Below are 22,772 nucleotides of genomic sequence, written 5' to 3' on the forward strand. Positions count from 1 at the left end.
CAGCTACTCAGGAGGCTGAGGCAGGAGAATCGTTTGAACCCAGGAGGCGGAGGTTGCAGTGAGCCAAGACTGTGTCACTATACTCCAGCCTGGGGAACAGAGCATTTTTTTAAAAAAAAAAAAAGGTGACCTCTTTTAAGTCCTCGTAAAAAACATCTGAGGAAGCCACTATTATTATTCCCATTTCACCAATGTGCAAACGGAGGCTCAGACGGGTGAAAGAAGCCACCTGGGGCACCTGCTGGGAAAAGCCAGAGGAAAGATTTGAACCCAGATCCAACCCCATAGTGTGTGGTCTCCACCCCCTGGAAGGCTGTGCTCTTGAGCCACTGGCAAAGGAGTAGGGGCCTGGCTCACACTTATCTGCTCTCCAAGGGAAATATTAAAAACAACAACAAAAAAAGAGTCAAAAAGTCTTCAAGGCAGAGAAAAATCACGACCTGAAAAAAGGGGCCTGGGGAATCTGAAGAACAAGCAGCAGGGTCCAAACACCCTCAGGGAAAGGGAGCCGGGCGCACCGGCAGGCCAGGGCCAGGGGCACAGCTAAGCGCGCCTACCTACTGCGCAGGTGAGCTTGCCCGTGCGCTCCTGCAGCAGGCGCACGATCTGGGCCTTCTGGGTGGGGGCGCAGCGGCAGCAGACCACAGCCGGGCACTGGCAGGCCAGCTCCATGAACTCGTACTCGTAGTACTTGAGGCAAACCTGCAGGGTGGAGGGAGAGGAGGTGCGTTGGTGGAGGTGCCTGCCCAGCCTGCAGTGCCCCGGATGAGGCCCAGGCAGCTGGGAGGACTGGTCCCCGAACTCACCTCCAGGGAGTCTCCCGAGATCACCAGGGCGCAATCATGCTTCCTGCGGAAGGCATTCAGCTCGAGGTGAGCCTCCCCGCGGTTGGTGACCTGGAAGGGGACAGAGATGGAGAAGGAGGCATTGCTCTCCAGAGACCACAGAACAATCAACAGTGGCTTCCTAGAGCCAGCATGAAGACGACGGCCACCCCAGCCAAGGGTCCCTCCCCTCCCCAACCACCAGAGGCAGCACCAAATGGAATCCTGTTGGCTATGACTCTGTGGGAATCGGAAGAGCCCATACAATTTCCACCTACGATTTCCGCCAGGACTAAAAATGCCTGTACTGGCCAGGTGCGGCGGTTCATGCCTGTAATCCCAGCACTTTGGGAGGACAAGGCAGGCAGATCACTTGAAGTCAGGAGTTCGAGACCAGCCTGGCCAACATGGTGAAACCCCCTCTCTACTAAAAATACAAAAATTAGCCGGGCATGGTGGCAGGCGCCTGTAACCCCAGCTACTCGGGAGGCTGAGGCAGGAGAATTGCTTGAACCCAGGAGGCGGAGGTTACAGTGAGCCAAGATCGTGCCATTGCACTCTAGCTTGAGCAACAGAGCGAGACTCTGTCTCAAAAATGAAAAAAATATGAAAACCAAAAAAAAAAGCCTGTGCTTTCATTATAAGCCAGCCATTGGGCTAAGCATCTGTGGATTTTTCTCATTTATTTCTCACAACGGCTTTATGAGGTACCAGAAGGAGACAGCTCTTTTTTTGCACTTAAAGAAACTGAAGCATGGCGACATCTGTCAGCACGTCTGAAACTAGTATGCTGTAGCACAGGTAGGCAGAGCCAGGCACCTGGCAGAGGCTGGCCCACTTTTCTGTAAAGGACCAGATGCTAACTGTCGTGGGCTTCATGGACCACATGGTCTCGATCACAACCACTCTGCTGTTGTAACGCAAAAGCAGCCACACACCATTCACAGACAAGTGGGTCTGTCTACACTCCAATAAAACAAAACGCCTGCTGTGTAGAAAACAGGTGGCTGGCACATAGGTCATTCGTTTGCAATCCCTGAATTCTGGAACACACAGTCAATTCTCATTATTCATAGCAGCTACATTTTCTAAAGTCACTGTGCACATGGAATTAGCACATACTAAACCATTGCCTGGAGGGGAAATACAGGGTTAAATTTTTGCCCCTGGTTGCAATGTTTACTTTATGTGTGTTTCTATTTAAAGACACCTTGATTCACTAACATCGAACTCACAGCCACCAGTGCTGTAAGTCATACCTGAAGGAAGCTCATCTGACACGTACGTTCTCCCTAAGTCACACCCACAGCCTTCCTGCACTTAGGAAGACGAGCCAGCAAAGCAGCGCTGTGCTGGGACCATTTTAAACAACAAGCTGCCAACAAAAGGCACAAAAATGGGAAAAACCTGATACTTAAATGGACTGCAAAGAGAACACGTGTTCGCCATATGAGGCTGAAAGAAGGAGGCAGTGCGTGGCCTTGCTCAGCCGCAGGTGGGAATGCGCACATCAGGCAGCTAAAATGCTAGGCCACTCTAAGCCAGGCGCGGTGGCTCATCCCTGTGATCCCAGCACTTTGGGAGGCCAAGGCAGGAGGATCCCCTGAGGTCAGGGGTTCAAGATCAGCCTGGCCAACAGGATGAAACCCTGTCTCTACTAAAAATACAAGAATTAGCCAGGCATGGTGGCAGGCACCTATAATCTCAGCTACTTGGGAGGCTGAGGCAGGAGAATCGCTTGAACCCAGGAGGCGGAGGTTGCAGTGAGCCGAGATTGCACCACTGCACTCCAGCTTGGTTGACAAGGCTCCATGTCAAAAAAAAATTTTTTTTAAGCCACTCTACACATCACCGTGAAAGTATCAAAAGTACTGATTTGGAGGTCACAGATAAGTTTTAATGAGGAGGACAATTCACAAAGAATCTGTGAATGATGAGAACTGACTATACCTGCCTCTATACTATTCTAAAAATCATTGGATTTTTTGAAGTTTCTCTGTGCTATGGACCAAAGGCAGGGGTAAGGGGGAGACCCCCAAACATCTAGAGACCCTCCAGTTTGCCATCGTGGCCCTGGTTTCAGATCAGTGGGATTGCTATAACCTGCCCCAAAGAGGACCCGGTGCCCCTTACCTCCCCAACGCAAGAAAGCCTAGCACAGGCCTCGCTGGACGCAGTTCCTGATGTGTGCGGTGTTTCGCTTGATGCCTGCCACAGGGGCGGGCAATTTCTCATTTGCCCATCCAATTCCCCTCTTTCAAAAGGCTCCTCAACAGTCCTGACTGCTTCCCCCTTGAGAGGGCACATAGGCCAGAATCTGTGGCCTGGAGTTTCTTTCTTATCCAAGGACTGGACTTCCAGGGGTTCAGTGAACCCCCAGGAATCCCATACATGACTTCACGTGTATGAGTAGAGCTGCATCTTTCGGGGGTAGTGCCTAACTTTCATGAGCTTCTCAAAGGGACTGTGACCCCCTAAAAGGGTAAGAGCACGGCATTAGCACAGGACTTTCAGGAGGTGCTCCTAAACCACTCCCAGAGGAGACTCTCCAGCCGGCGCCTGGCTCATCAATCATCTCACCCAAAGAATCACTCAACCATGGCTGAAGCTCCCCTCCCTAGGTGGTTCCTTCTTAAGGGGCCCACTTGAGGTTAGGAGGCTCAGGACTAATCGAACCTCACCCCCCCGTGGCCCCAACACAGGGGACGCTTTACCAGCCGGAACACGTGGATGTCCTGGTTTCTGGTCACCAGGTGTGCATTCTTCGCTGTGCATGTAGCGGTCTCCAGCTTGTCCCCTGTCAGCATCCAGACCTGAAATGACCGCACGGCAGAGGTCCTGTTTGTTAGTTTTTGAGGCCGGCCTGTCAACTGCAACAGCTGAGTTTCCAAGAACATGGAGCTGAACTTGAAAGGTTCCGTTTACCTCCTGCCGACGCGTGCTGTCCCTAGCACGACTCAGCAAGCGCCCTGGCTGAAGGGCTTTAGGATTCCAAGCAAAACCACTGCTGGTAGCAGCAAAAACTGGCGGATCCTTCTAGAAAGAGCCATCTGGCCACACACTACAGGAGGTACTGTGAAGCTCGGTCCTTGGACCACATAATTCCCCTTCTGAGGATTTTTCTTAAAGTGATAAATATCCTAAAAGAAGGGAAAGGCTGTATGGGTGAAAGGGCACCTCTGTGTCCTGCAGGAAACACTGATTTGTGACGCTGTGGACTTTCTACATAGTTAGATGAGCAAGACAGACCCTCCTGGGGTTTAACTCAGCTAGAAAGTGCTGACCCTAAATGAGCCAGGTTCTTCCACATCGTGTGTATCAGCTCACACTGCACTGCTCTGCTGTGGGCTCAGAGGGGGCAGGTGACTTGCCCCAGACCACACAGCCACCTCTCTTCCTAACCAAGCCCAGTCTTCAGTCCTCAGGAATGTGCTTCCTGCTCTGCGATTTCACCTCATTAACCCTCTTGTTCTCTTTGCTCCCAGATGGGAGCGGTCTTGGAGCTATCGGACAAAGAAAATCTGGATGGCGGGGGAAGTATAGGAAAGAAAATCCTATTTTCCCGGGTCTCCCGAGGGTCCACTATGTGCCCAGCACCCATACTGAGCTGCCTGTTACCTTCATGATAGCTTCAAACACTGGGGAAGGAATTAACCTGGCATGGTGGGGCATGCCTGTAATCCCAGCTACTCCTGAGGCTGAGGCACAAGAATCGCTTGAATCCAGTGCTAAGAGGTTAAGTCATTTGCCAAGGGACACAGAAGAAGGAAGAGGCAGGATGGGAACCCAGGCAGTGGGATGGGCAGAAGGTAGACACGGGGCACCTCTCAGGGCTGAGCCTCCCAGGCCCTCTCCCCGGGCTGGGTCTATGTTTGCCCTCAATCTCTCGCCTGTCTTAAAAACAATATTCTTTCTGGTGAGCCTCGTGAGTCACAGTTCTCAGGGTTTAATGCAAGAGAACAAACACTGGGGAAGGAATTGGGAGGCTGAAGTTCCAGAAAAGCATGAAAAGAATGATCATGCCACATGACATGGCTAATGTCCCACACTGGGGTGATGAAGATGCTACAGGAAGGGCTGGAGACCCAGCTCCAGTCCCAGGTCTGCCGCTTCCCAGTGTGGGAACCTGGGGAAGGGAGGCGCCTCACTCAGCCTCAGTTTCTACATCCACACAAGGGGCTAATGTAGAAAATTTCCTGTGCAGCCGGGCACAGTGGCTCATGCGTGTAATCCCAGCACTTTGGGAGGCCAAGGTGGGCAAATAACTTGAGGTCAGGAGTTCAAGACCAGCTTGACCAATGTGATGAAACCCCATCTCTACTAAAAATATAAAACTAGCCAGGCGTGGTCGCACATACCTGTAATCCCAGCTACTTGGGAGGCCGAGGCAGCAAAATTGCTTGAACCCGGGAGGCAGAGGTTGCAGTAAGCTGAGATCGTGCCACTGCACTCCAGCCCGGGCAACAAGAGCAAAATTCTGTCTCAAAAAAAAAAAAAAAAATGTCCTGTGCAAGACTGTATCTTAGACTTTAATTACCAACTAATCCACCCTATCTCAGGCACCCCTCCCCCTCTCATCTAACAGGAAACCAGAAAGATAAGTCGCATCCACACTCTGTGAATAAAACATCTCGTCTTGGGATAACACAGTTTTGAGAAGAAGAAAAACCCAAGGGAAAAGCTGGAAGCAGAAAATGGAAACTCCTGAACTCCAAGAGAAGTCTTAGGAATGGCCAGGACCCAACTGCAGACTCCACAATAGAGCAGAAACGGGCTTCCAGCAGCCAGACTTCCGGAAACAAGGTCCCGCTGGTGATTTCCTAATGACGCACCAGGCCTGAGAGCCGAAAGCACGTGACAGAATCGGGTTTACAAGGAAAGAGGCACACAGGGGTGGGAGTCCCCGGTGGGCCCGAATGTCACCTGGCATCTACCCCTTCCTCCTCCCATGGCTCTGCTGAAAGGGCAGGCCCCAGGACGCAGCAGAGAGCCACTTCTGAGTGGAGGCCAGTGGCAGGGACACGTTTCCAGGAGCTCCAGGCCAATGAGTTTGTTCACACCTCCCTTGAGTCCACTGAGGACCAGGTCATCACGCGCCCTCTGCTGGCCTCTCCAGATTCAACTCCTAGTATTTTTTTTGGCCCCAAACAGTAGAGTGCAAAATGCTAATATGACAGTATCATGGTGCTGGCGGCCATTCTGCTGGTGTCCACTAGCTCACTCGGCCACACGACAGACAGACGTGCTGGTCACTCTACTAGAATATAATCAGCAGCTATGCACGCCAGACACTGCTCGGCCCTGAGCACCAGGGAGCCCAGAGGGGTCAGGGAGACACCAGTACAGTAAAGGCAAACGCTACACAAGACGTCTTCCAAATCAGGGCTGGAAGGCCAGGCGCAATGGCTCACGCCTGTAATCCCAGCACTTTGGGAGGCCGAGGTGGGTGGATCACCTGAGATCAGGAGTTCAAGACCAGCCTGGCCAACATGGTGAAACCCTGTCTCTACAAAAATACAAAAATTAGCTGGGCATGGTGGTGGGTGCCTGTAATCCCAGCTGCTCAGGAGGCTGAGTACACAAGAATGGCTTGAATCCAGAGACGGAGGTTGCAGTGAACCAAGGTCGTGCCACTGCACTCCAGCCTGAGCGACAGAGCAAGATTCCATCTCAAAAAAAAAATAATAAAAAAATCAGGGCTGGAGGGGCAGAAACAATGGCTGTGGCCACTGCAGAGAAGGCACTCCTGGTCTCTGCTGCTCCTCCCGCTCTGATCTCCCTGCACTGCTGAAGGGATAACTAGCATCACCCGGGAGTGCCCTTCCCTGCAGCCAGTCCGCCCTACCTTGATGCCAGCGTTCCTCAGGGTCTCCAGCGTGGGCCGCACGTCCGCTTGCAGCTGGTCCTCCACGCCCGTCAGGCACAGCAGCTCCATCTCCATCTCCAGGCTCTCGATGACTGTGGCCACTTTGAGGGAGCGGTCGTGCACACTCAGCTTGGCCTGGACGTAGCGGGCCTGGGACACATCAGCAGATGTGGTCACTGCTTAGGGTGAGGAGACGCCAGGCTGACTGGCCACGGCCGAGAGTGGACAGGCCGCGCCCGGTCCCCACCACATAAGGTGGGGACCCCAGCAGGGGTGACACAGGCTTCTGGCTTCCCCACAAGTCCTCCATGCAGACATCGCACAGACCTGAGTCCCACCCTATGCTCTACACTCGCCTGCTGGGGGGCTTCCAGCAAATCACTTAACCTCTCTGAGCCACGAAATGACAGTAACAGCACCAACCTCACTGGGTTGTCTCAGGGACAGGCACAACCAAGATCTCAAAAAACAATAAGCTCCCCCACACTCCACATGTACTTTGTAAAGCACACGCCGGGTCACCAGGTTTTCTAAAGACCAGGTCGGGCTTCTGAAGACCATCAACCCAAACTTCCGCTTCTTCTCTTTACCGTGTTAGCAAAAGCCTGGGGGAAAACCAGCGATCTCCTAATGGGCGTGCTCAAAGCATATGCTTTTAAAGTTACAAGGCTGGTAGCATTTATCAGGACTAGAATGCTTGTTACATAACGGCTTACAGAGAACTCAAATACATTAACGAGAGACCCAGGCAGTTTCTCCAGGTAGAGCAGGGCAGGGGCCCACAAAGCCTGCCCTGCCTCCCTCCCTTGCATTCCTGCATGCTGGCCCCAGACACAAGGCAGTGAACAAGACAGGGACCCTCCCCTCAAGGAGCACACTATCTATGGGACAGGATGACAACAAACAAGTCACTAATCTGGTTCAACTCCAACATTTTTACAGTTTAAAGAAATTAGGGATGCCGAGTGCAGTGGCTCACACCCATAATCCCTATACTTTGGGAGGCCAAGGCGGGTGGATCACCTGAAGTCAGGAGTTTGAGACCAGCCTGGCCAACATGGCAAAACCCTGTCTCTACTAAAAATACAAAAATTAGCCAGGCATAGTGGCGCATGCCTGAAATCCCAGATACTTGGGGGGTTGAGGCTGAAGAATTGCTTGAACCCGGGAGGCAGTGAGCCAAGATCAGGCCACTGCACTCCAGACTGGGTGACAAGAGTGAAACTCTGCTCAAAAAAACAAAAAGGGAACCGAATGAGGTGCAGTGGCTCACGCTTGTAACCCCAGCTATAAGGAGGTTGCAGCAGGAAGACAGCTTGAGGCCAGGAGTTTGAGATCTGCCTGGGCAGCATAGCAAGACTCCATCTCAAAATAAATGTGCAAAAAAAGAGAAAAGAAATTAGGGCTCCAAGAGGATGATTTATGCCAAATTTTCTTGAAGGCATACTATGTGCCAAGGACTATCTTTAACTATTAAGGATATAAGAACAAACCAGGCCAGGCTCAGTGGCTCACACCCATAATCCCTACACTTTGGGAGGCCAAGGCGGGTGGATCACCTGAGGTCAGGAGTTCGAGATCAACCTGCCCAACATGTCGAAACCCCATCTCTACTAAAAATACAAAAATTAGCCAGGCGTGGTGGTGGGCACCTGTCATCCCAGCTACTCAGGAGGCTGAGGCAGGAGAATCGCTTGAACCCAGGAGGCGGAGGTTGCAGTGAGCTGAGATCGCACCACTGCACTCCAGCCTGGGTGACAAGAGCAAAACTGTGTCTCAAAAAAAAAAAAGAACAAACCAGACTTGTGAAGTCCCTGACCTCAAAAATACTTTTTTATTCCAGAAAAGAGATGGATAAGATGAATGTTTAAAAAAATACATGAACAAGGTCAAGGTTATATTTTTCTGGCCTCTCCAGATTCAACTCCTAGACATATTGTTTTGGCCCCAAATGGTGGAGTGCAATGACAGTGACAAAAGCATTGAAAAAGTGAAACGGTGTGATGGATGGAAAGTGAGAAGGTGCCTTAGACAGGTGGTCCGGGAAGATTTCTTGGAGGAGGTAGCTTTTGAGCTGAAACTCAAAAGAAGCAAGGGAATGGGCCATCGGGCTCTGTGGGTGAAGAGAGTTCCAGGCAGAGAGAACAGCAGGTAGAAAGGCCTCTTAACAACAGCGAACCCCGTGTGCCCGGAAATGACATCAGAGTGGCTCGCACAGGAGGAGGGAGGTGGAAGGGGTGACTGGGAGGTGGGCAGGGCTCCAGAAGCCACGCAAAGGCCCCAAAACAACTTACTTCAAAGTCCTGATACTGCTCCTCCGCTAGAGACTTCTTCGCCACCACGAGCACCCGGAGCCCTTCTCGAGCCATGTTGCCACACTGAAAAGTAGACCACAGTCAGCACGGGGGCTGCGCTGGGGGCTCCTGACTTCACTGCGGAGGGACCAGGGCCCACGCGGACGTGCCCCTCCCACGGTGACAATGAAAATGGCAAATCAGAAAGTCGCTCTCCCCTGCAGCTATCTTCCCTGGAGCAAACCTTCTACAGGAGAGGGGGCAGAGAGGCAGCCCGTGGCCAAACACGGCCGCACACAGGTCGTCTTTGACAAGCACATACATGTTTCAAAATTTAAGTCAACACCGTATGGTCGGCCAGGCACAGTGGCTCACGCCTATAATCCCAGCACTTTGGAAGGCCAAGGTGGGCGGATCATCTGAGGTCAGGAGTTCGAGATCAGCCTGACCAACATGGAAAATTGGCCAGGCATGGTGGCGCATGCCTGTAATCTCAGCTACTCGGGAGGCTGAGGCAGGAGAATCGCTTGAACCCGGGAGGTGGAGGTTGTGGTGAGCCAAGATCGTGCCATTGCAGCCCAACCTGGGCAACGAGTGAAACTCTGTCTCAAAAAGAAAAAAACATCATACGGTCTCACACACAAATCTGGGTTGCTGAATGGGTGGAAAAACTGAGCATCTGACGAAATCAATCACTGATGGCTGAGGAGCAGTGGCCTCCGCGTTCCCAGGAAGCAGAGGTGTCAAGTGAGGAGCTCTCCAGCACGTTTTACACGCAAACTGCAACTCTGCTCAAAACTCACAACCTTTTTGTTCATTTGCACTAACTGCCTGATCTCTGTAGACATCTGGGTTTGCAGCCCTTAAACTGGGAATCTAATGCAAAATGTAAATTCTCCATGTAGAGCTAAGGGATGGGACAAACACGGCCGGAAAAGCCTGAGCGCTGCTCCCCTCCTGCCGCTGGTCAACTGTCCACGTCACAAACCGGGTTGGGCAGCCTCTGACACAGCCCCAACTCCCTGGAACTCACATTCTGGGATAAGCACCTACCCTTTGAGTGTGTGCTGGACCTACTGACTTGTCCCTAACAAACAGAACAGGCGAGAGTGAGGGGATGTCACATCTGAGCTCAGGTTAGGAAAGCCAGTCCCTTCCACCTTGTTTGCCCTCTCCTGTTCCCTCACCTGCTGTTTGATTGAGCTAGCTGCCAGGCTGTGAGTGGCCACATGAGAGAAGCCCACTTGCAAGGAATAGAGGGTGGCCTCTGATCAACAGTCAGCAAGCACCTGAGACCCTCAGTCCAACAGCCCACAGGGAGCTGGATGCAGCCCACAACCACTGAGTTTGCTCGCAAGTGGATCCAGCCCCGGTCGAGTCTTAAAATGAGACCACAGCCCCAGCCAACATCTGAATTATGGCCAATCGGAGACCCTAAAGCAGAGAATGCACTGATAACAAATACAGAGACCCACCTTACCATGCCAGGGGCTGCCTCTGCAGACCAGGCTTCAGGGTCTGGTGGTAACTCCCAGCATCACACTTACCTCTTCCTCCAACCAGTCGTTGTACTGCACAATGCCAGCCATGACCACATCTGCTCCCTTCATGTAAAACGTAATTTCTCCAGTTGATTCATCCTAGAGAGGGAGGCCAGAAGGAATGAGAAACTGAAAGGAACACCCTCTTCTGGCTGCAAAGTCCACTTCCCGTGACAGATGGTGTACAAAGTACACTTAACAGACACCAATGTTTTATCACTTGGCTGAAGATGAAAAGCCAGAAGGGGCCTCATCTGGGGGCAAAGGCTACAGAAAGTAAAAGAAAAACTCAACACATTTGGAAAATTAGTCAATGATGAAAGCAAGATCAAACAAATTTGAAACCTTTTTTTTTTTTTGAGATGGAGTCTCACTTTGTTACCCAGGCTGGAGTGCAGTGGTACAATCTCGGCTCACTGCAACCTCCACCTCCCGGGTTCAAGCAATTCTCCCGCTTCAGTCTCCTGAGCAGCTGGGAATACAGGCACCTGCCACCACTCCCAGCTAATTTTTGTATTTTTAGTAGAGACGGGGTTTCACCGTCTTGGCCAGACTGGTCTCGAACTCCTGACTTTGTGATCCGCCCGCCTTGGCCTCCCTAAGTGCTGGGATTATGGGCGTGAGTCACCGCGTCCAGCCAGATTTAAGACCTTTGTTTTGAAAGTTATTACTATTTCAACTGGAACGGACTCGCACACCATGATTTCAGATTTATACTTGAGACAGTAGATGTCACCAAACTGTGGTCCACTGAAAGATGAGGGAAGACCAGGACCAGAACAAGGGAGCTCAACCCCATCACTGTGAACGTTTGGGGCTGGATAACTCTGCTCTGCGGGGCCCCTCCTGTGCACTGTACCCCTGTTCTGCAGCATCCCTGGCCCCTGCACACTAGACGCCAGTCACACCCTCCATGGTGGTAACCAAAATGTCTCTAGACTTTAGCAAATGTCTCTTGGGGCCAAACTAACTGTCTCCGCTGAGAATAATTCCAGATGCCTACATCTACCTGAGGACTGGCCTAGAGATCCGATTCCAGTTCACCCTGACCAGATTTCCTGTGTAGTGGGTAGCACCATGGCACAGGCACCAAATGCTTGGTCCTGGCACCAGTTCCTAGCTGTGGCAGCTGGACAAGCTACTGCTCTTCCCTAACCCTGAGTCTTCTCATCTGTATAACAGGAGTCAAGCATGCAGCATAGAGACCGACGCACAAAAAGGGCCCCTCCGTGGTGTAACTGCTGTTGGGAGGAGGGTGACTTCCCAAGTCCCCCAGCCATCCTGTGCGGAGAGAACAAGACTTAGCCCAGGACTCTCCACGGGACAATGTGGCCCTCCAGGAGACATCTAGCAATGTCTGGAGACACTCTAAGTTGTCACAATGCAGGCAATGTGCTACTGGCATCTGATGGGTGGAGGTGAGGGGTGCTGCTCACCCTCCTACACCACACAGGACGCCCCCAACTGCCACCAGGAATTCCTCCAGCCCTAAAAGTCAACAGTGCTGAAACGGAGAAGTCCTGGCTTTGAGGAACGACAGCGCAGCCACAGGTCCTTCCCCTTTTTTCTCCCCAGTGATTCGGGTCACTGGGAGGTGGGAGGCAGTAAAGATGGGCAAGAAAATGGAGCACGGCCATCAATACCTTGTGCCTAAATTTTGCTGCTCCAGGAAGCCCAGAATAAATGCCTATGAAGTCTTCACTGAGCATGAACCTGCGGAGACAGAAGTAACTGCATCTCGAGCCAAGCACAGTGGCTCATGCCTGTAATCCTAGCAATTTGGGAGGCTCAGGTGGGTGGATCACCTGAGGTCAGGTGTTCAAAACCAGCCTAGCCAACATGGCGAAACCCCATCTCTACTAAAAGTAAAAAATTAGCTGGGCATGGCGGTGCATGCCTGTAGTCCCAATGACTCAGAAGGCTGGAAAATCACTTGAAACTGGGAGGCGGAGGTTGCAGCGAGCTGAGATTGCACCACTGCACTCCAACCTGGCGACAAAAGCAAAACTCCATCTCAAAAAAAAGGTGACTGCATCTCAGATGCAAATGCACCATGCTGACTCTGATTAGGCCAGTCCCATCAACAGCCCTGATGCCTACTTTATTCACTGTCCTTCACGTAAAAACATGCTAACCTTGATTTACTGCACAGATTACAGGTGATGACACAAACAGCCTTCTTGCCTCTCCTGGAGGGTTCCTGTCATTGTCCTGCCGGGGGACACGGACGCTTTCCCTGTGGAAAAAGCCTGGGATCTAGGGAGTAACCATGCGGAGATCTACATGCCTTGCTGCCCAAAACCACACTTCTGTTAAGCTCCCACAAAAGCCACACTTGTATCTGCAAGTTCGACTAAAACGCCCTTTACCGACCCACTGGATTTGTCTGCCTTGTCCTTCGGTTTCAGGCTCCTTCGGGGGCCACTCTTCATCTACAGCCCTTTCACGGGACAGAAATATCACAAATCAGATTCACGGTAGAGTTTCCTCTTTTAAAATAACTTTCCAATATGCCCCTTAATCACCACAGTCTTTCAGAACAACACGCTGACTCATAAAAGCATCCTCAGGCCAACAAAGGCACCGCGTTTAAAAGCGTTCGACCGCACGCTTTATCGTGGATGGACTGTGACTACGCCTGCTCTTGACGCGGGCCAAAGGGAGCTGCGGGGTCTGCGCGTTCAAGCAGCAGAGGTTTTATTTTTTCCGTCCCCCCCTCCCTCCAAAGGGTGCTCAACAACACGGCTGTAGGAACTGATGCTCCCACCCAGCTTCCTCACTGTGAAAGGGGCTCGAGTGAGTTTAGAAGCTCCGTCCAATATAAATACCCCATCAACTATCTCCTCCCATGAGTCACTTCCTCCCATGGAGTTCATCACAAGTTTACTTCGTTCTCATATTATGGCAAGATGACGCCATCAATTTACAGAGACCGGCCGGCTGTGTGGCATTGTCTGGGGGCCTCATCTTTTCCCACTGTGGTCTGTATCTGGCACCTGCTCAAAGGCGTCTTTTAGTCCAGCAATGACAGCGCTATGATGATCCACAGCCGTGATCCAAAGCCGTGGCTCCACATGGGAAGGGGAGAAGGCATCGGAACATCTTGTGCGCAAGAAAAACAAAACAGGGACACGACCTTCCTTCAGAAAGACAGCACACGAGCCCTTCTCTAACCTGGCCTAATTTCTTCAGAGACAGAGATTCACACAACAAGACGACCTTGCTCTGTGGGTGGGAGAAGGTGTGCCATGCACTGTGTGTGAGCTCACACGTGTTTAAAGAAGAGACGGGGGCCAGGCGCGGTGGGTCACACCTGTAATCCCAGCACTTTGGGAGGCTGAGGTGGGTGGATCACGAGGTCAGGAGATTGAGACCATCCTGGCCAACACAGTGAAACCTCATCTCTACCAAAAAAAAAAATATATATACAAAAAAAGTAGCCGGGTGTGGTGGCACATGCCGGTAGTCCCGGCTACTCAGAGGACTGAGGCAGGAGAATTGCTCAAACCCAGGAGGCAGAGGTTGCAGTGAGCTGAGATAGCGCCACTGCACTCCAGCCTGGGTGAGACCCAAACTAGGACTGCCTACAGTCACTAAACCAAGTGGAGAGAAGTTTTTTTTTCTTTTTTTATTTTTTATTTTTTGAGACAAAGTCTTGCTGTGCTGCCCAACTGGTGTGCAGTGGCACTGCTCGGCTCACCACAACCTCTGTCTCCCAGAGCCGAACTCTGCCAACACCACTGACACCTGGATGTGGATCCCAGCACCAGAGAATCTGAGACCCCTTGAGCCCAGGGTGTGACAGACCCTGAGCCAGAGGACCCAGCAAGCCTGCCACAGAAACTGTCCTGGCCACGGAAACTATCAGATATAGCACACAGAAAAGCCAGCCCCCCAGTTAGGTGTGGTGGCTCATGCCTATAATTCCAGCACTTTGGGAGGCCGAGACGGGAGGATCATTTGAGCCCTGGAGTTTGAGATTAGCCTGGACAATATGGTGAGACCTCATCTTCACCAAAACTACAAGAATTAGCAGAGCATGGTGGTGTGCACCTGCAGCCCCAGCTACTTGGGAGGCTGAAGCAGGAAGGTTGCTTGAGCCTGGGAGGTCGAGGCTGCAGTGAGCCAATGATTATGCCCTGCACTCCACCCTGGGCAACAGAGCAAGACGGACGGACGGAAGGAAGGAAGGAAGGAAAGAAGGAAGGGAGGGCAGGCAAGGGAAGGAAAAAGAAGGAAGAAGGGGAGGGGAGGGGAGGGGAGGGGGGAGGGAAAGGGAAGGAGAAGGGAAGGAAGAAAAGGAGGAAAGGAGAGGCAAGAAGAGAAAAGAGAAAAAAAGAAAAGAAAAGAAGGAAGGGAAGCTTCTTTACTCCAGGGGAATACATTCTCCTGGAGTAAAGAAGCTTCCCTTCCTTCTTTTCTCCAGAGAAGGAGAGGAGAGGCAAGAAGAGAAAAGAGAAAAAAAAAAAAGAAAAGAAGGAAGGGAAGCTTCTTTACTCCAGGGGAATACATTCTCCTGGAGTAAGGAAACTCATTTCCCTGTAAGAAAGACCTCAGTGCCTAAGACCATGAATAACACAGACCCCGATATACGCTATGTGTTTTCCTACACACATCTACCTACGCTAAAGTCTAATTTATTAATTAGGCACAGTAAGAGATTAACAACAACTTACAACAAAATAGAACAATTCTAATATGCTGTAATCAAAGTGAAATAAGGCTTGCTTGAACACAGCCCTGCAATGCCCTAACAGCCTGAGGGCTCCTGAGTGACAGGAGCAGGCAGGTGGACGGTGTGCGGACACTGCACAGAGATGATTCATGTCCCGGGAGGACGGAGTGGGGTGGCGTCAAACTCATCACACTACTCACAACGGCACACAACTTAAAACCTATGAGTTGTTTATTTCTGGGATTTTCCATTCCATATTTTCACACTACAGGTGACCATGGGTAAGCAGATGAGTAAGGATGACCACACTGCTGTTTCAAGCCACTAGATGCGGGGTGATCTGTTACGCAGCGATATGGAGTTAATACCCTACCCCGACATTACCATGGGTCCCCTGTGAGCTTTTCCACGTCCCTCTTGTCACACCCCAGTCCTAACCCCCAGGTCCTGCGGTACAGAGCCAGGAGCTGGAAGCCAGGCAGCCTGGAGCGAGTCCCAGCCCCGCCAGTTCCAGCTGTGTGAACCTGGACGGGTTTCTGAGCCTCCCTCCACTTCCATTTTCTCCTCTGCCAAACATCAGTCTTAATGGTACCTACCTCACGTGGTTACAGTGATAAGAATTAAACGAGTTACTTTATGCAAATCACTTAGAACAGCCTCTGGCACACAATAAGCCCCACTCAAGAGTTACCTGGGCTGGGTAATACCAGCACTTTGGGAGGCCAAGGTGGGCAAATGGCTTGAGGTCAGAAGTTCGAGACCAGCCTGGCCAACATGGCAAAACCCCATCTCTACTGATAATACAAAAAATTCGCCGGACATGATAGCACATGCTTGTAATCCCAGCTACTCAGGAGGCTGAGGCAGGAGAATTGCTTGAACTCAGGAGGCGGACGTTGCAGTGAGCTGAGATGGTACCACTGCACTCCAGCCTGGGTGACAGAGTGAAATCATGTATCAAAAAATAAATAAATGTGCCGGGCACGGTGGCTCACACCTGTAATTCCAGCACTGTGGGAGTCCCAGGCAGGAGAATCACTTGAGGCCAGGAGTTTGAGACCAGCCTGGGCAATAAAGTAAAACCCTGTATCTACAAAAATTAAAAAATTAGTCAGCCATGGTTTTGCAAGCCTGTAGTCCTAGCTACTCGGGAGGCTAAGGTGGGAGGATTCTTATGATTAATAAATTATGTTAATAAGAATTTAAAAATTCAAAAGTTTTAAAAGAGCAAAGAGAAAAGCATATCAAATCAGACTCTTCAGACTGGCAACATTTTTTAACGTCTGACGCCATCAATTGTTGGTGAGGACACAGAGTAATAGTGGGAAAGAGATGAGTACAACCACTCGAGAAAAAGCCAGTGAAATCTGGTAACCAGAGTTGAAGATGCAAGCCGGGCGCGGTGGCTCACACCTGTAATTCCAGCACTTTGGGAGGCCAAGGCAGGCAGATCACCTGAGGTCAGGAGTTTGAGAACAGCCTGGTCAACATGATGACACCCCATCTCTACTAAAAATACAAAAATTAGATGGGTGTGGTGGTGCACGCTTGTAGCTGCAGCTACTCAGGAGGCCAAGGCAGGAGAATTGCTTGAACCCGGGAGGCATTCTCAGCCTATCTCGGCCTCCCAAGTAGCTGGGATTACAGGCATGTGCCACCACATCCGGGTAATTTTTGTATTACAGTAGAGCTGGAGTTTTGCCATGTTGGCCAGACTGGTCTGGAACTCCTGACCTCAGAGGATCCGTCTGCCTCAGCCTCCCAAAGTGCTGGGGGATCACAGGTGTGAGCCACCATGGCCGGTCACAAGGTTTTCTTTTGGAGTGATCAAATGTTTTGAAACAAGAGGGAAGTGGTGGCTGCACAACCCTGAGAATGTACCAAATGCCAATGAATTTTTCACTTTAAAATGATTCTATCATGTGAATTTCACCACAATAAAAAAAATACGTATTTAATATTAAACAACAGAGAATGAGAGACGTACTACCAAGAAATCCCCAATGAGCGTTCTCTTTAACTTTCACTCCAGAACCAGGGACACCATAAGCGGATCAGAGTTATGGAGTGTGTCCAATCAAGGAACTCATTTCCTTTCTGCTTAGGGAATTATATTCCCTCATTAGTCTGGGTGACAGACACCACAGTAAAGAGGGTCAGAAAGAGTGTCAAGCCACAGGGACACACGCAGCACGCCTGGGGTTTTTAACCGCTTCAAGCCATGAATAAAAGCCAACTCACCCGCACGATGATGCCCATGCGCTTGCTTTCATAGGTGAAAGGGAAGATCTGCAGAATGGTGAAGTTCAGGATCTGGTCGCCAGGGGTCCTCAGCTGCATGGAAGACTGGTCCCGGCCCACCAGGGTTAAGCCCACACTTTCAGTCCACTGTACCAGGGCCACCTAAACATAACACAGGTTGAGGGTCAGGCACACAGCAGAGAATCTGGGTTCGCAGGCTGTGCCATGAACACAAAGGCGGAAGGGGCTCAGAGACGGGAATCACAGGAGTCACTGCCCTTGGGGCCACCCAGTGCTCTCTGCTGGCCTGTGACAGTGTCTGTTCCTCTGGGCCTGTGAGGGCTCCCATGCTGAAAGCTGCCCTTCTGTAAGGCACAATTCATCTTTTCTAGGCTCAAAGCAGACTGCACACCAGAGGCACGGCGGAAGGAGATGGCATAGGGTTAAGAGTGATTGGCGGCCCCGCCCGCTCAGTGCCTTAGGCCTATAATCCTAGCACTTGGGGAGGCCGAGGCAGGAGGATCACGTGAGTCCAGGAGTTTGAGAGAAGCCTAGGTAACACAGGGAGACCCTGTCTCTAAAATCTTTTTTTTTTTTTAATTATTAGGGTGGTGGCTCATGCCTGTAATCCCAGCACTTTGGGAGACTGATGTGGGCAGATCACCTGAGGTCAGGAGTTTGAGACCAGCCTGGCCAACATGGTGAAACCCCATCTCTACTAAAAATACAAAAATTAGTCAGGTATGGTGGCGGGCTCCTGTAATCCCAGCTACTCAGAAGGCTGAGGCAGGAGAATTGCTTGAACCTGGAAGGTAGAGGTTGCAGTGAGTAGAGATCATCATGCCACCACACTCCAGCCTGGGTGACAGAGCGAGACTGCATCTCAAAAAACAATTATTAGGGTGGGGTGGTGCACGCCTGTCGTCCCAATTGCTCAAGAGGTTGAGGTGGGAGGATCACTTGATCCTGGGAGGTGGAGGCTACAGTCTGCCATGACAGCGCCACAGTACTCCCACCTGGACGGCACAGTAAGACCCTGTCTCAAAAAAATTTAATAAAATAAATGTAAGCAACTAATTCTCAGGGTCTAAAAGCTCATGAAGAAAATAAAACATGACTGCAGATGGAGCTAGCCTAGGGTCTCCAGGAGTAAAAATGAAACAGGAGTGGGAAAGGGAAGGCCAGATGGGGAAAGGGGAAGCAGGGAGGGGCCAGGGACCCCCCACCCCTGGTTGTCCCTCATCCCTGCAGCCACAGGAGGGTGGCCTTTGTGGGGTGGGGGGTGCAAACAGTGTGAAGGGCCTGCATGTGCCCGCCGAGCTAGATGACAGGCTCATCGTGCTTACTCCCAGAATAGCAGGGGCTGGGTGAGCTGCTCTTGGCTGGCAGCTGCGACAGGCTGGGACAGGATCTGGTCCAGGTCTAGCTGACGTCAGTAAGAGGCCCAAGGGACAGTGCCATCCCAGTTCATCAGATGTCCCTTCTCGAATCACAGGGGCCTAAGTCAGGGTGCGTGCACATGGGCACATCCTCAGTGGGAGGCCACCCCAACACACTATCACCCATTACAAAGTTGACAGGTGGGCCGGGCATGGTGGCTCACACCTACAATCCCAGCACTTTGGGAGGCCAAGGTGGGTGGATCACAAGGTCAAGAGATCGAGACCATCCTGGTCAACATAGTGAAACCCCGTCTCTACTAAAAATACAAAAAAAATTAGCTGGGCACGGTGGCGCGTGCCTGTAATCCCAGCTACTCAGGAGGCTGAGGCAGGAGAATTGCCTGAACCCAGGAGGCGGAGGTTGCGGTGAGCCGAGATCGCGCCATTGCACTCCAGCCTGGGTAACAAGAGCTAAACTCCGTCTCAAAAAAAAATACAAAAATTAGCTGGGCATGGTGGTGCACACCTGTAGTCCCAGTTACTCGGGAAGCTGAGGCCAGAGAATCACTTGAACCTGGGAGGCAGTGGAGGTCGCAGTGAGCCAAGATCACATCACTGCACTCCAGCCTGGGCAACAGAGTGACTCCATTACAAAACAAAACAAAAAAACACAAATGCACAGTAATTTGGTACAGCAACAACAGGGAAGGAATACAGGAGGGCTTCCAATTTCAATACCAAGTGAGCTGTCACTCTATTCCCATCCAAGTCCAAAGGTACAGTGTCTACAAAAAAAACCAAGAAAGAAGAAAAGGCAGGCCCTCCCACTTTCTTCTCATAAAGCTTAATCTGTAGGGGGAGAAGGGGAGGCAGGTTCTAGGAGGCTGTTGACAGGGGCTGCGCGTAGGTGACGGGGAGAGGGGTACTCGGGGGCGTCACCTCCGCTGGAAGTATTTGGTTATCTTTAAACCCAGCGGTGGGTGGGTCTAACTTTCCACAGGCCTGAAATAGTTCATGATAATTGCTTTTTCACTGAGGATGGTGGAAGGTAAAAGTCCCTTTTCAGGGACTCCTTTAGCAGCCCAGCTGCCTCTTGCACATCTGTTTAATCTGGATTCCTGCCGGGCACGACTGCTCACACCTATAATCCCAGCACTTTGGCAGGCTGAGGTGGAGGATCGTTTGAGCCCAGGAGTTCAAGACCAGCCTGGGAGGGAGACTTCGTCCCTACAAAAAATTAGCCAAGCATGGTGGCATGCACCTGTAATCCCAGCTACTTGAGAGGCTGAGATGGGAAGACAGATGGAGCCTGGGAGGCAGAGGCCACAGTAAGCTGAGACCATGCCACTGCACTCTAGCCTGGGTGACAGTGAGACTCTGTCTCAAAACAAACAAAAAAACTGGGGTTCCTCTTGAGTTCCTGTTCCTTTTACCAAGAGAGCGCTACAGAAGCCACAAGGTGAAGGTATGCAGCTCTCCACCCGCCGTCCTTTCTCTCTCTGGAACCCCTGGATGTCATCTTGGCTGACCTGCTATACCCTGAAAAGGAAATCAAGCTGGAGCTCACAACTGAGGTTCTGGTCCCCGCTCTGCCACCAGCCCCCAGCCCCGACAGGACTCTGAAAAATAAAGATCTTGAAATAGATGACTCTCTCTCATTCCACTCCAGCTCTGAAAATGTATCTTTAGGCATCCTTCGTCCACCATGCTCTGCTATCGAATTCAGTTTCCATTGCTTCTATTAACTACATTTACATTAGCAAGAAATTATTTTTCAAGGCTCTACCTTGTTTAAGTTCAAGTCGTCATGAGTCAGCCAGCACTCACTAGCTTTGAGCTTTGACCAGAGGAAGAAACTGTCACATTGTCCTCTACCTTTCAAAGAAAGGACAGATCAAGGAGCGGGTTTTTGTCTGTTTTTTAGTTTCAGTTTCTGGCTACCAGCCTAAGTCTTTGAAAACTCATTCACTTAGCTATTTAACTGAACGTCTGTGCTATAGACAATGTTTATGTCTCCTAAAATTCATGTGTTGAAACATAATCCCCAGTGTGATAGCAGCTGGAGATGGGCCTTTGAGAGGTGATTAAGTCATGGGGGTGGGGCTCCTCATGAGTGGATAAGTGCCTTTATAAAACAGACCCCAGAGAGCTCTCTTGCTCCTGCCGTGACAAACAGAGTGAAAAGAGGGCCTTTTATGAGCCAGGAAGCAGGCCCTCACCAGACACCAAATCTGCCAGTATGCTGATACAGGACTTCCAGCCTCCAGAACTAGGAGAAATAACTTCTGTTGTTTACAAGATACTCAACTGATGGTATTTAGTTATATAGCAAGCCATACAGACTAAGACGCTCTAACTTTCAATACAGCCCTGTTGTGTCTGCTAACAATTTTCTTCCAAAGTTTAAAATTAACAAATCAGTAATGATTTGCATGTATAAAATCATCCTGGCTGGGCGTGATAGCTCATGCCTGTAATCTCAGCACTTTGGGAGGCCAAGGCAAGAGGATCACCTGAGTTCAGGAGTTCAACACCAGCCTGGCCTACATGGTGAAACCCCATCTCTACAAAAACACAAACATTAGTTGGGCATGACGGTGGATGCCTGTAATCCCAGCTACTTGGGAGGCTGAGGCAGAAGACTCACTTGAACCCCAAAGTTGGAGGTTGCAGTCAGCTGAGATGGCACCATTGCACTCCAGCCTGGTAACAGAGCAAGACTCCGCCTCAAAAAAAAGAAAAAGAAAAGAAAAGAAAAAAAAATCCCATCTTTCTATGTAAAAAAGCTTGAGTGCAGTGTAAAAACGTTTATAGAGTGATACACATGACGAGAATTACTTCTAGCTTTTACTTCTAGCTTTCTATACCACTCAAATGTTTTAAATATGTAAATGCATCTCTCTTATGTTTAATTTTATTTAAGTAAATATCCCAATACAATTCAAATATTACAAATACCTAATGATGAACAAGCCAAAAAGCCTGACTAAATTTATACCCTTCCGTATATACCCATTTAGTAACAAAGTAAAAAAAAAAAAAACTATTATTCAGATGCTTTCAAACGCTTACGGAAATGATTTCTTTACTCCTGTTCTTGAGTAGCTATTACTTTGCCCATTAAATGCCCTGAAAAGATGTGAAAAGTCTGTGACACTGAGCATCCAGGAACTACACTAATTCCGGAAAGCCTGCTCTTAACTTCAATCAAGAAAGAACCTATAACCCCAGAACCAGAAGTAGCTTCCAGGGCTGGGCAGCAGAACTCGGCCAGCCGCGCACACCCAGCTCCAGACCACGCAGGGCCGTACTGGGGAAAACGCTGAACAACTATAACTGGAAATGATCAAAGACAAACGCTTTTGAGGAAAGATGAATTACAACTGTATGTAAACATCTTTTAACCTTGCTTTCTTCCGTAGTAAACCCCTCCGTGGAGCTTAGGAGCTGACGACAGCGATACCTGTAGCCCTTCCCCACTGCTGGGATCCACCATCCGAATCAAAACCTCTGTGGGGCCTGGCGAGGTGGCTCACGCCTGTAATCCCAGCGCTCTGGGAAGCCAAGGCGGGTGGCTCCCTGAAGTCGGGAGTTCGAGACCAGCTGGCCAACATGGTGAAACCCCCGTCTCTACTAAAGATACAAAAATTAGCCAGGCATGATGGCAGCCTCCCAGCTACTCAGGAGGCTGAGACAGGAGAATCACTTGAACCCGGGAGGCAGAGGTTTCAGTGAGCCAAGATTGCGGCACTGCACTCCAGCCTCGGCTACAGAGCAAGCCTCCATCTCAAAAACAAAACAAAACAAGAAATTTCTCAGTCTCTGGGAGCTGATTCCAACAGGATATGAGCCCTGCAGGAAGCCTCTCATTCTCACTTTCCACTCTCCTCCACGTTAACATAAGTCAGTGTTAACTTAAAGCTACTTTCTTATAGGACACATAAAATCC

The 22,772-nt window shown here is 50.6% G+C and overlaps 1 protein-coding gene across 5 annotated transcripts in view; it reads right to left on the bottom strand.

Annotated features, from left to right (window-relative positions):
* Positions 1–22,772, bottom strand: part of ATP9A (ATPase phospholipid transporting 9A (putative)) — a 162,204-nt gene that overhangs the window by 20,175 nt on the left and 119,257 nt on the right. For all 5 annotated transcript variants that reach the window (XM_064382531.1, XM_064382526.1, XM_064382528.1 and 2 more), the window contains exons 15-21: positions 17,442–17,603; positions 10,532–10,624; positions 8,985–9,068; positions 6,670–6,840; positions 3,539–3,637; positions 807–896; positions 558–702 (exon numbers count right to left, since the gene is read on the bottom strand). In XM_064382531.1, the coding sequence (XP_064238601.1) occupies positions 558–702; positions 807–896; positions 3,539–3,637; positions 6,670–6,840; positions 8,985–9,068; positions 10,532–10,624; positions 17,442–17,603 (844 nt within the window). The remainder of the gene's footprint in view (positions 1–557; positions 703–806; positions 897–3,538; positions 3,638–6,669; positions 6,841–8,984; positions 9,069–10,531; positions 10,625–17,441; positions 17,604–22,772) is intronic.

Source organism: Aotus nancymaae, unplaced genomic scaffold, assembly GCF_030222135.1.
Source record: "Aotus nancymaae isolate 86718 unplaced genomic scaffold, 86718_ANA_hifiasm-v0.15.2.pri h1tg000029l, whole genome shotgun sequence".
NCBI classification, from domain to species: Eukaryota; Metazoa; Chordata; class Mammalia; order Primates; family Aotidae; genus Aotus; species Aotus nancymaae.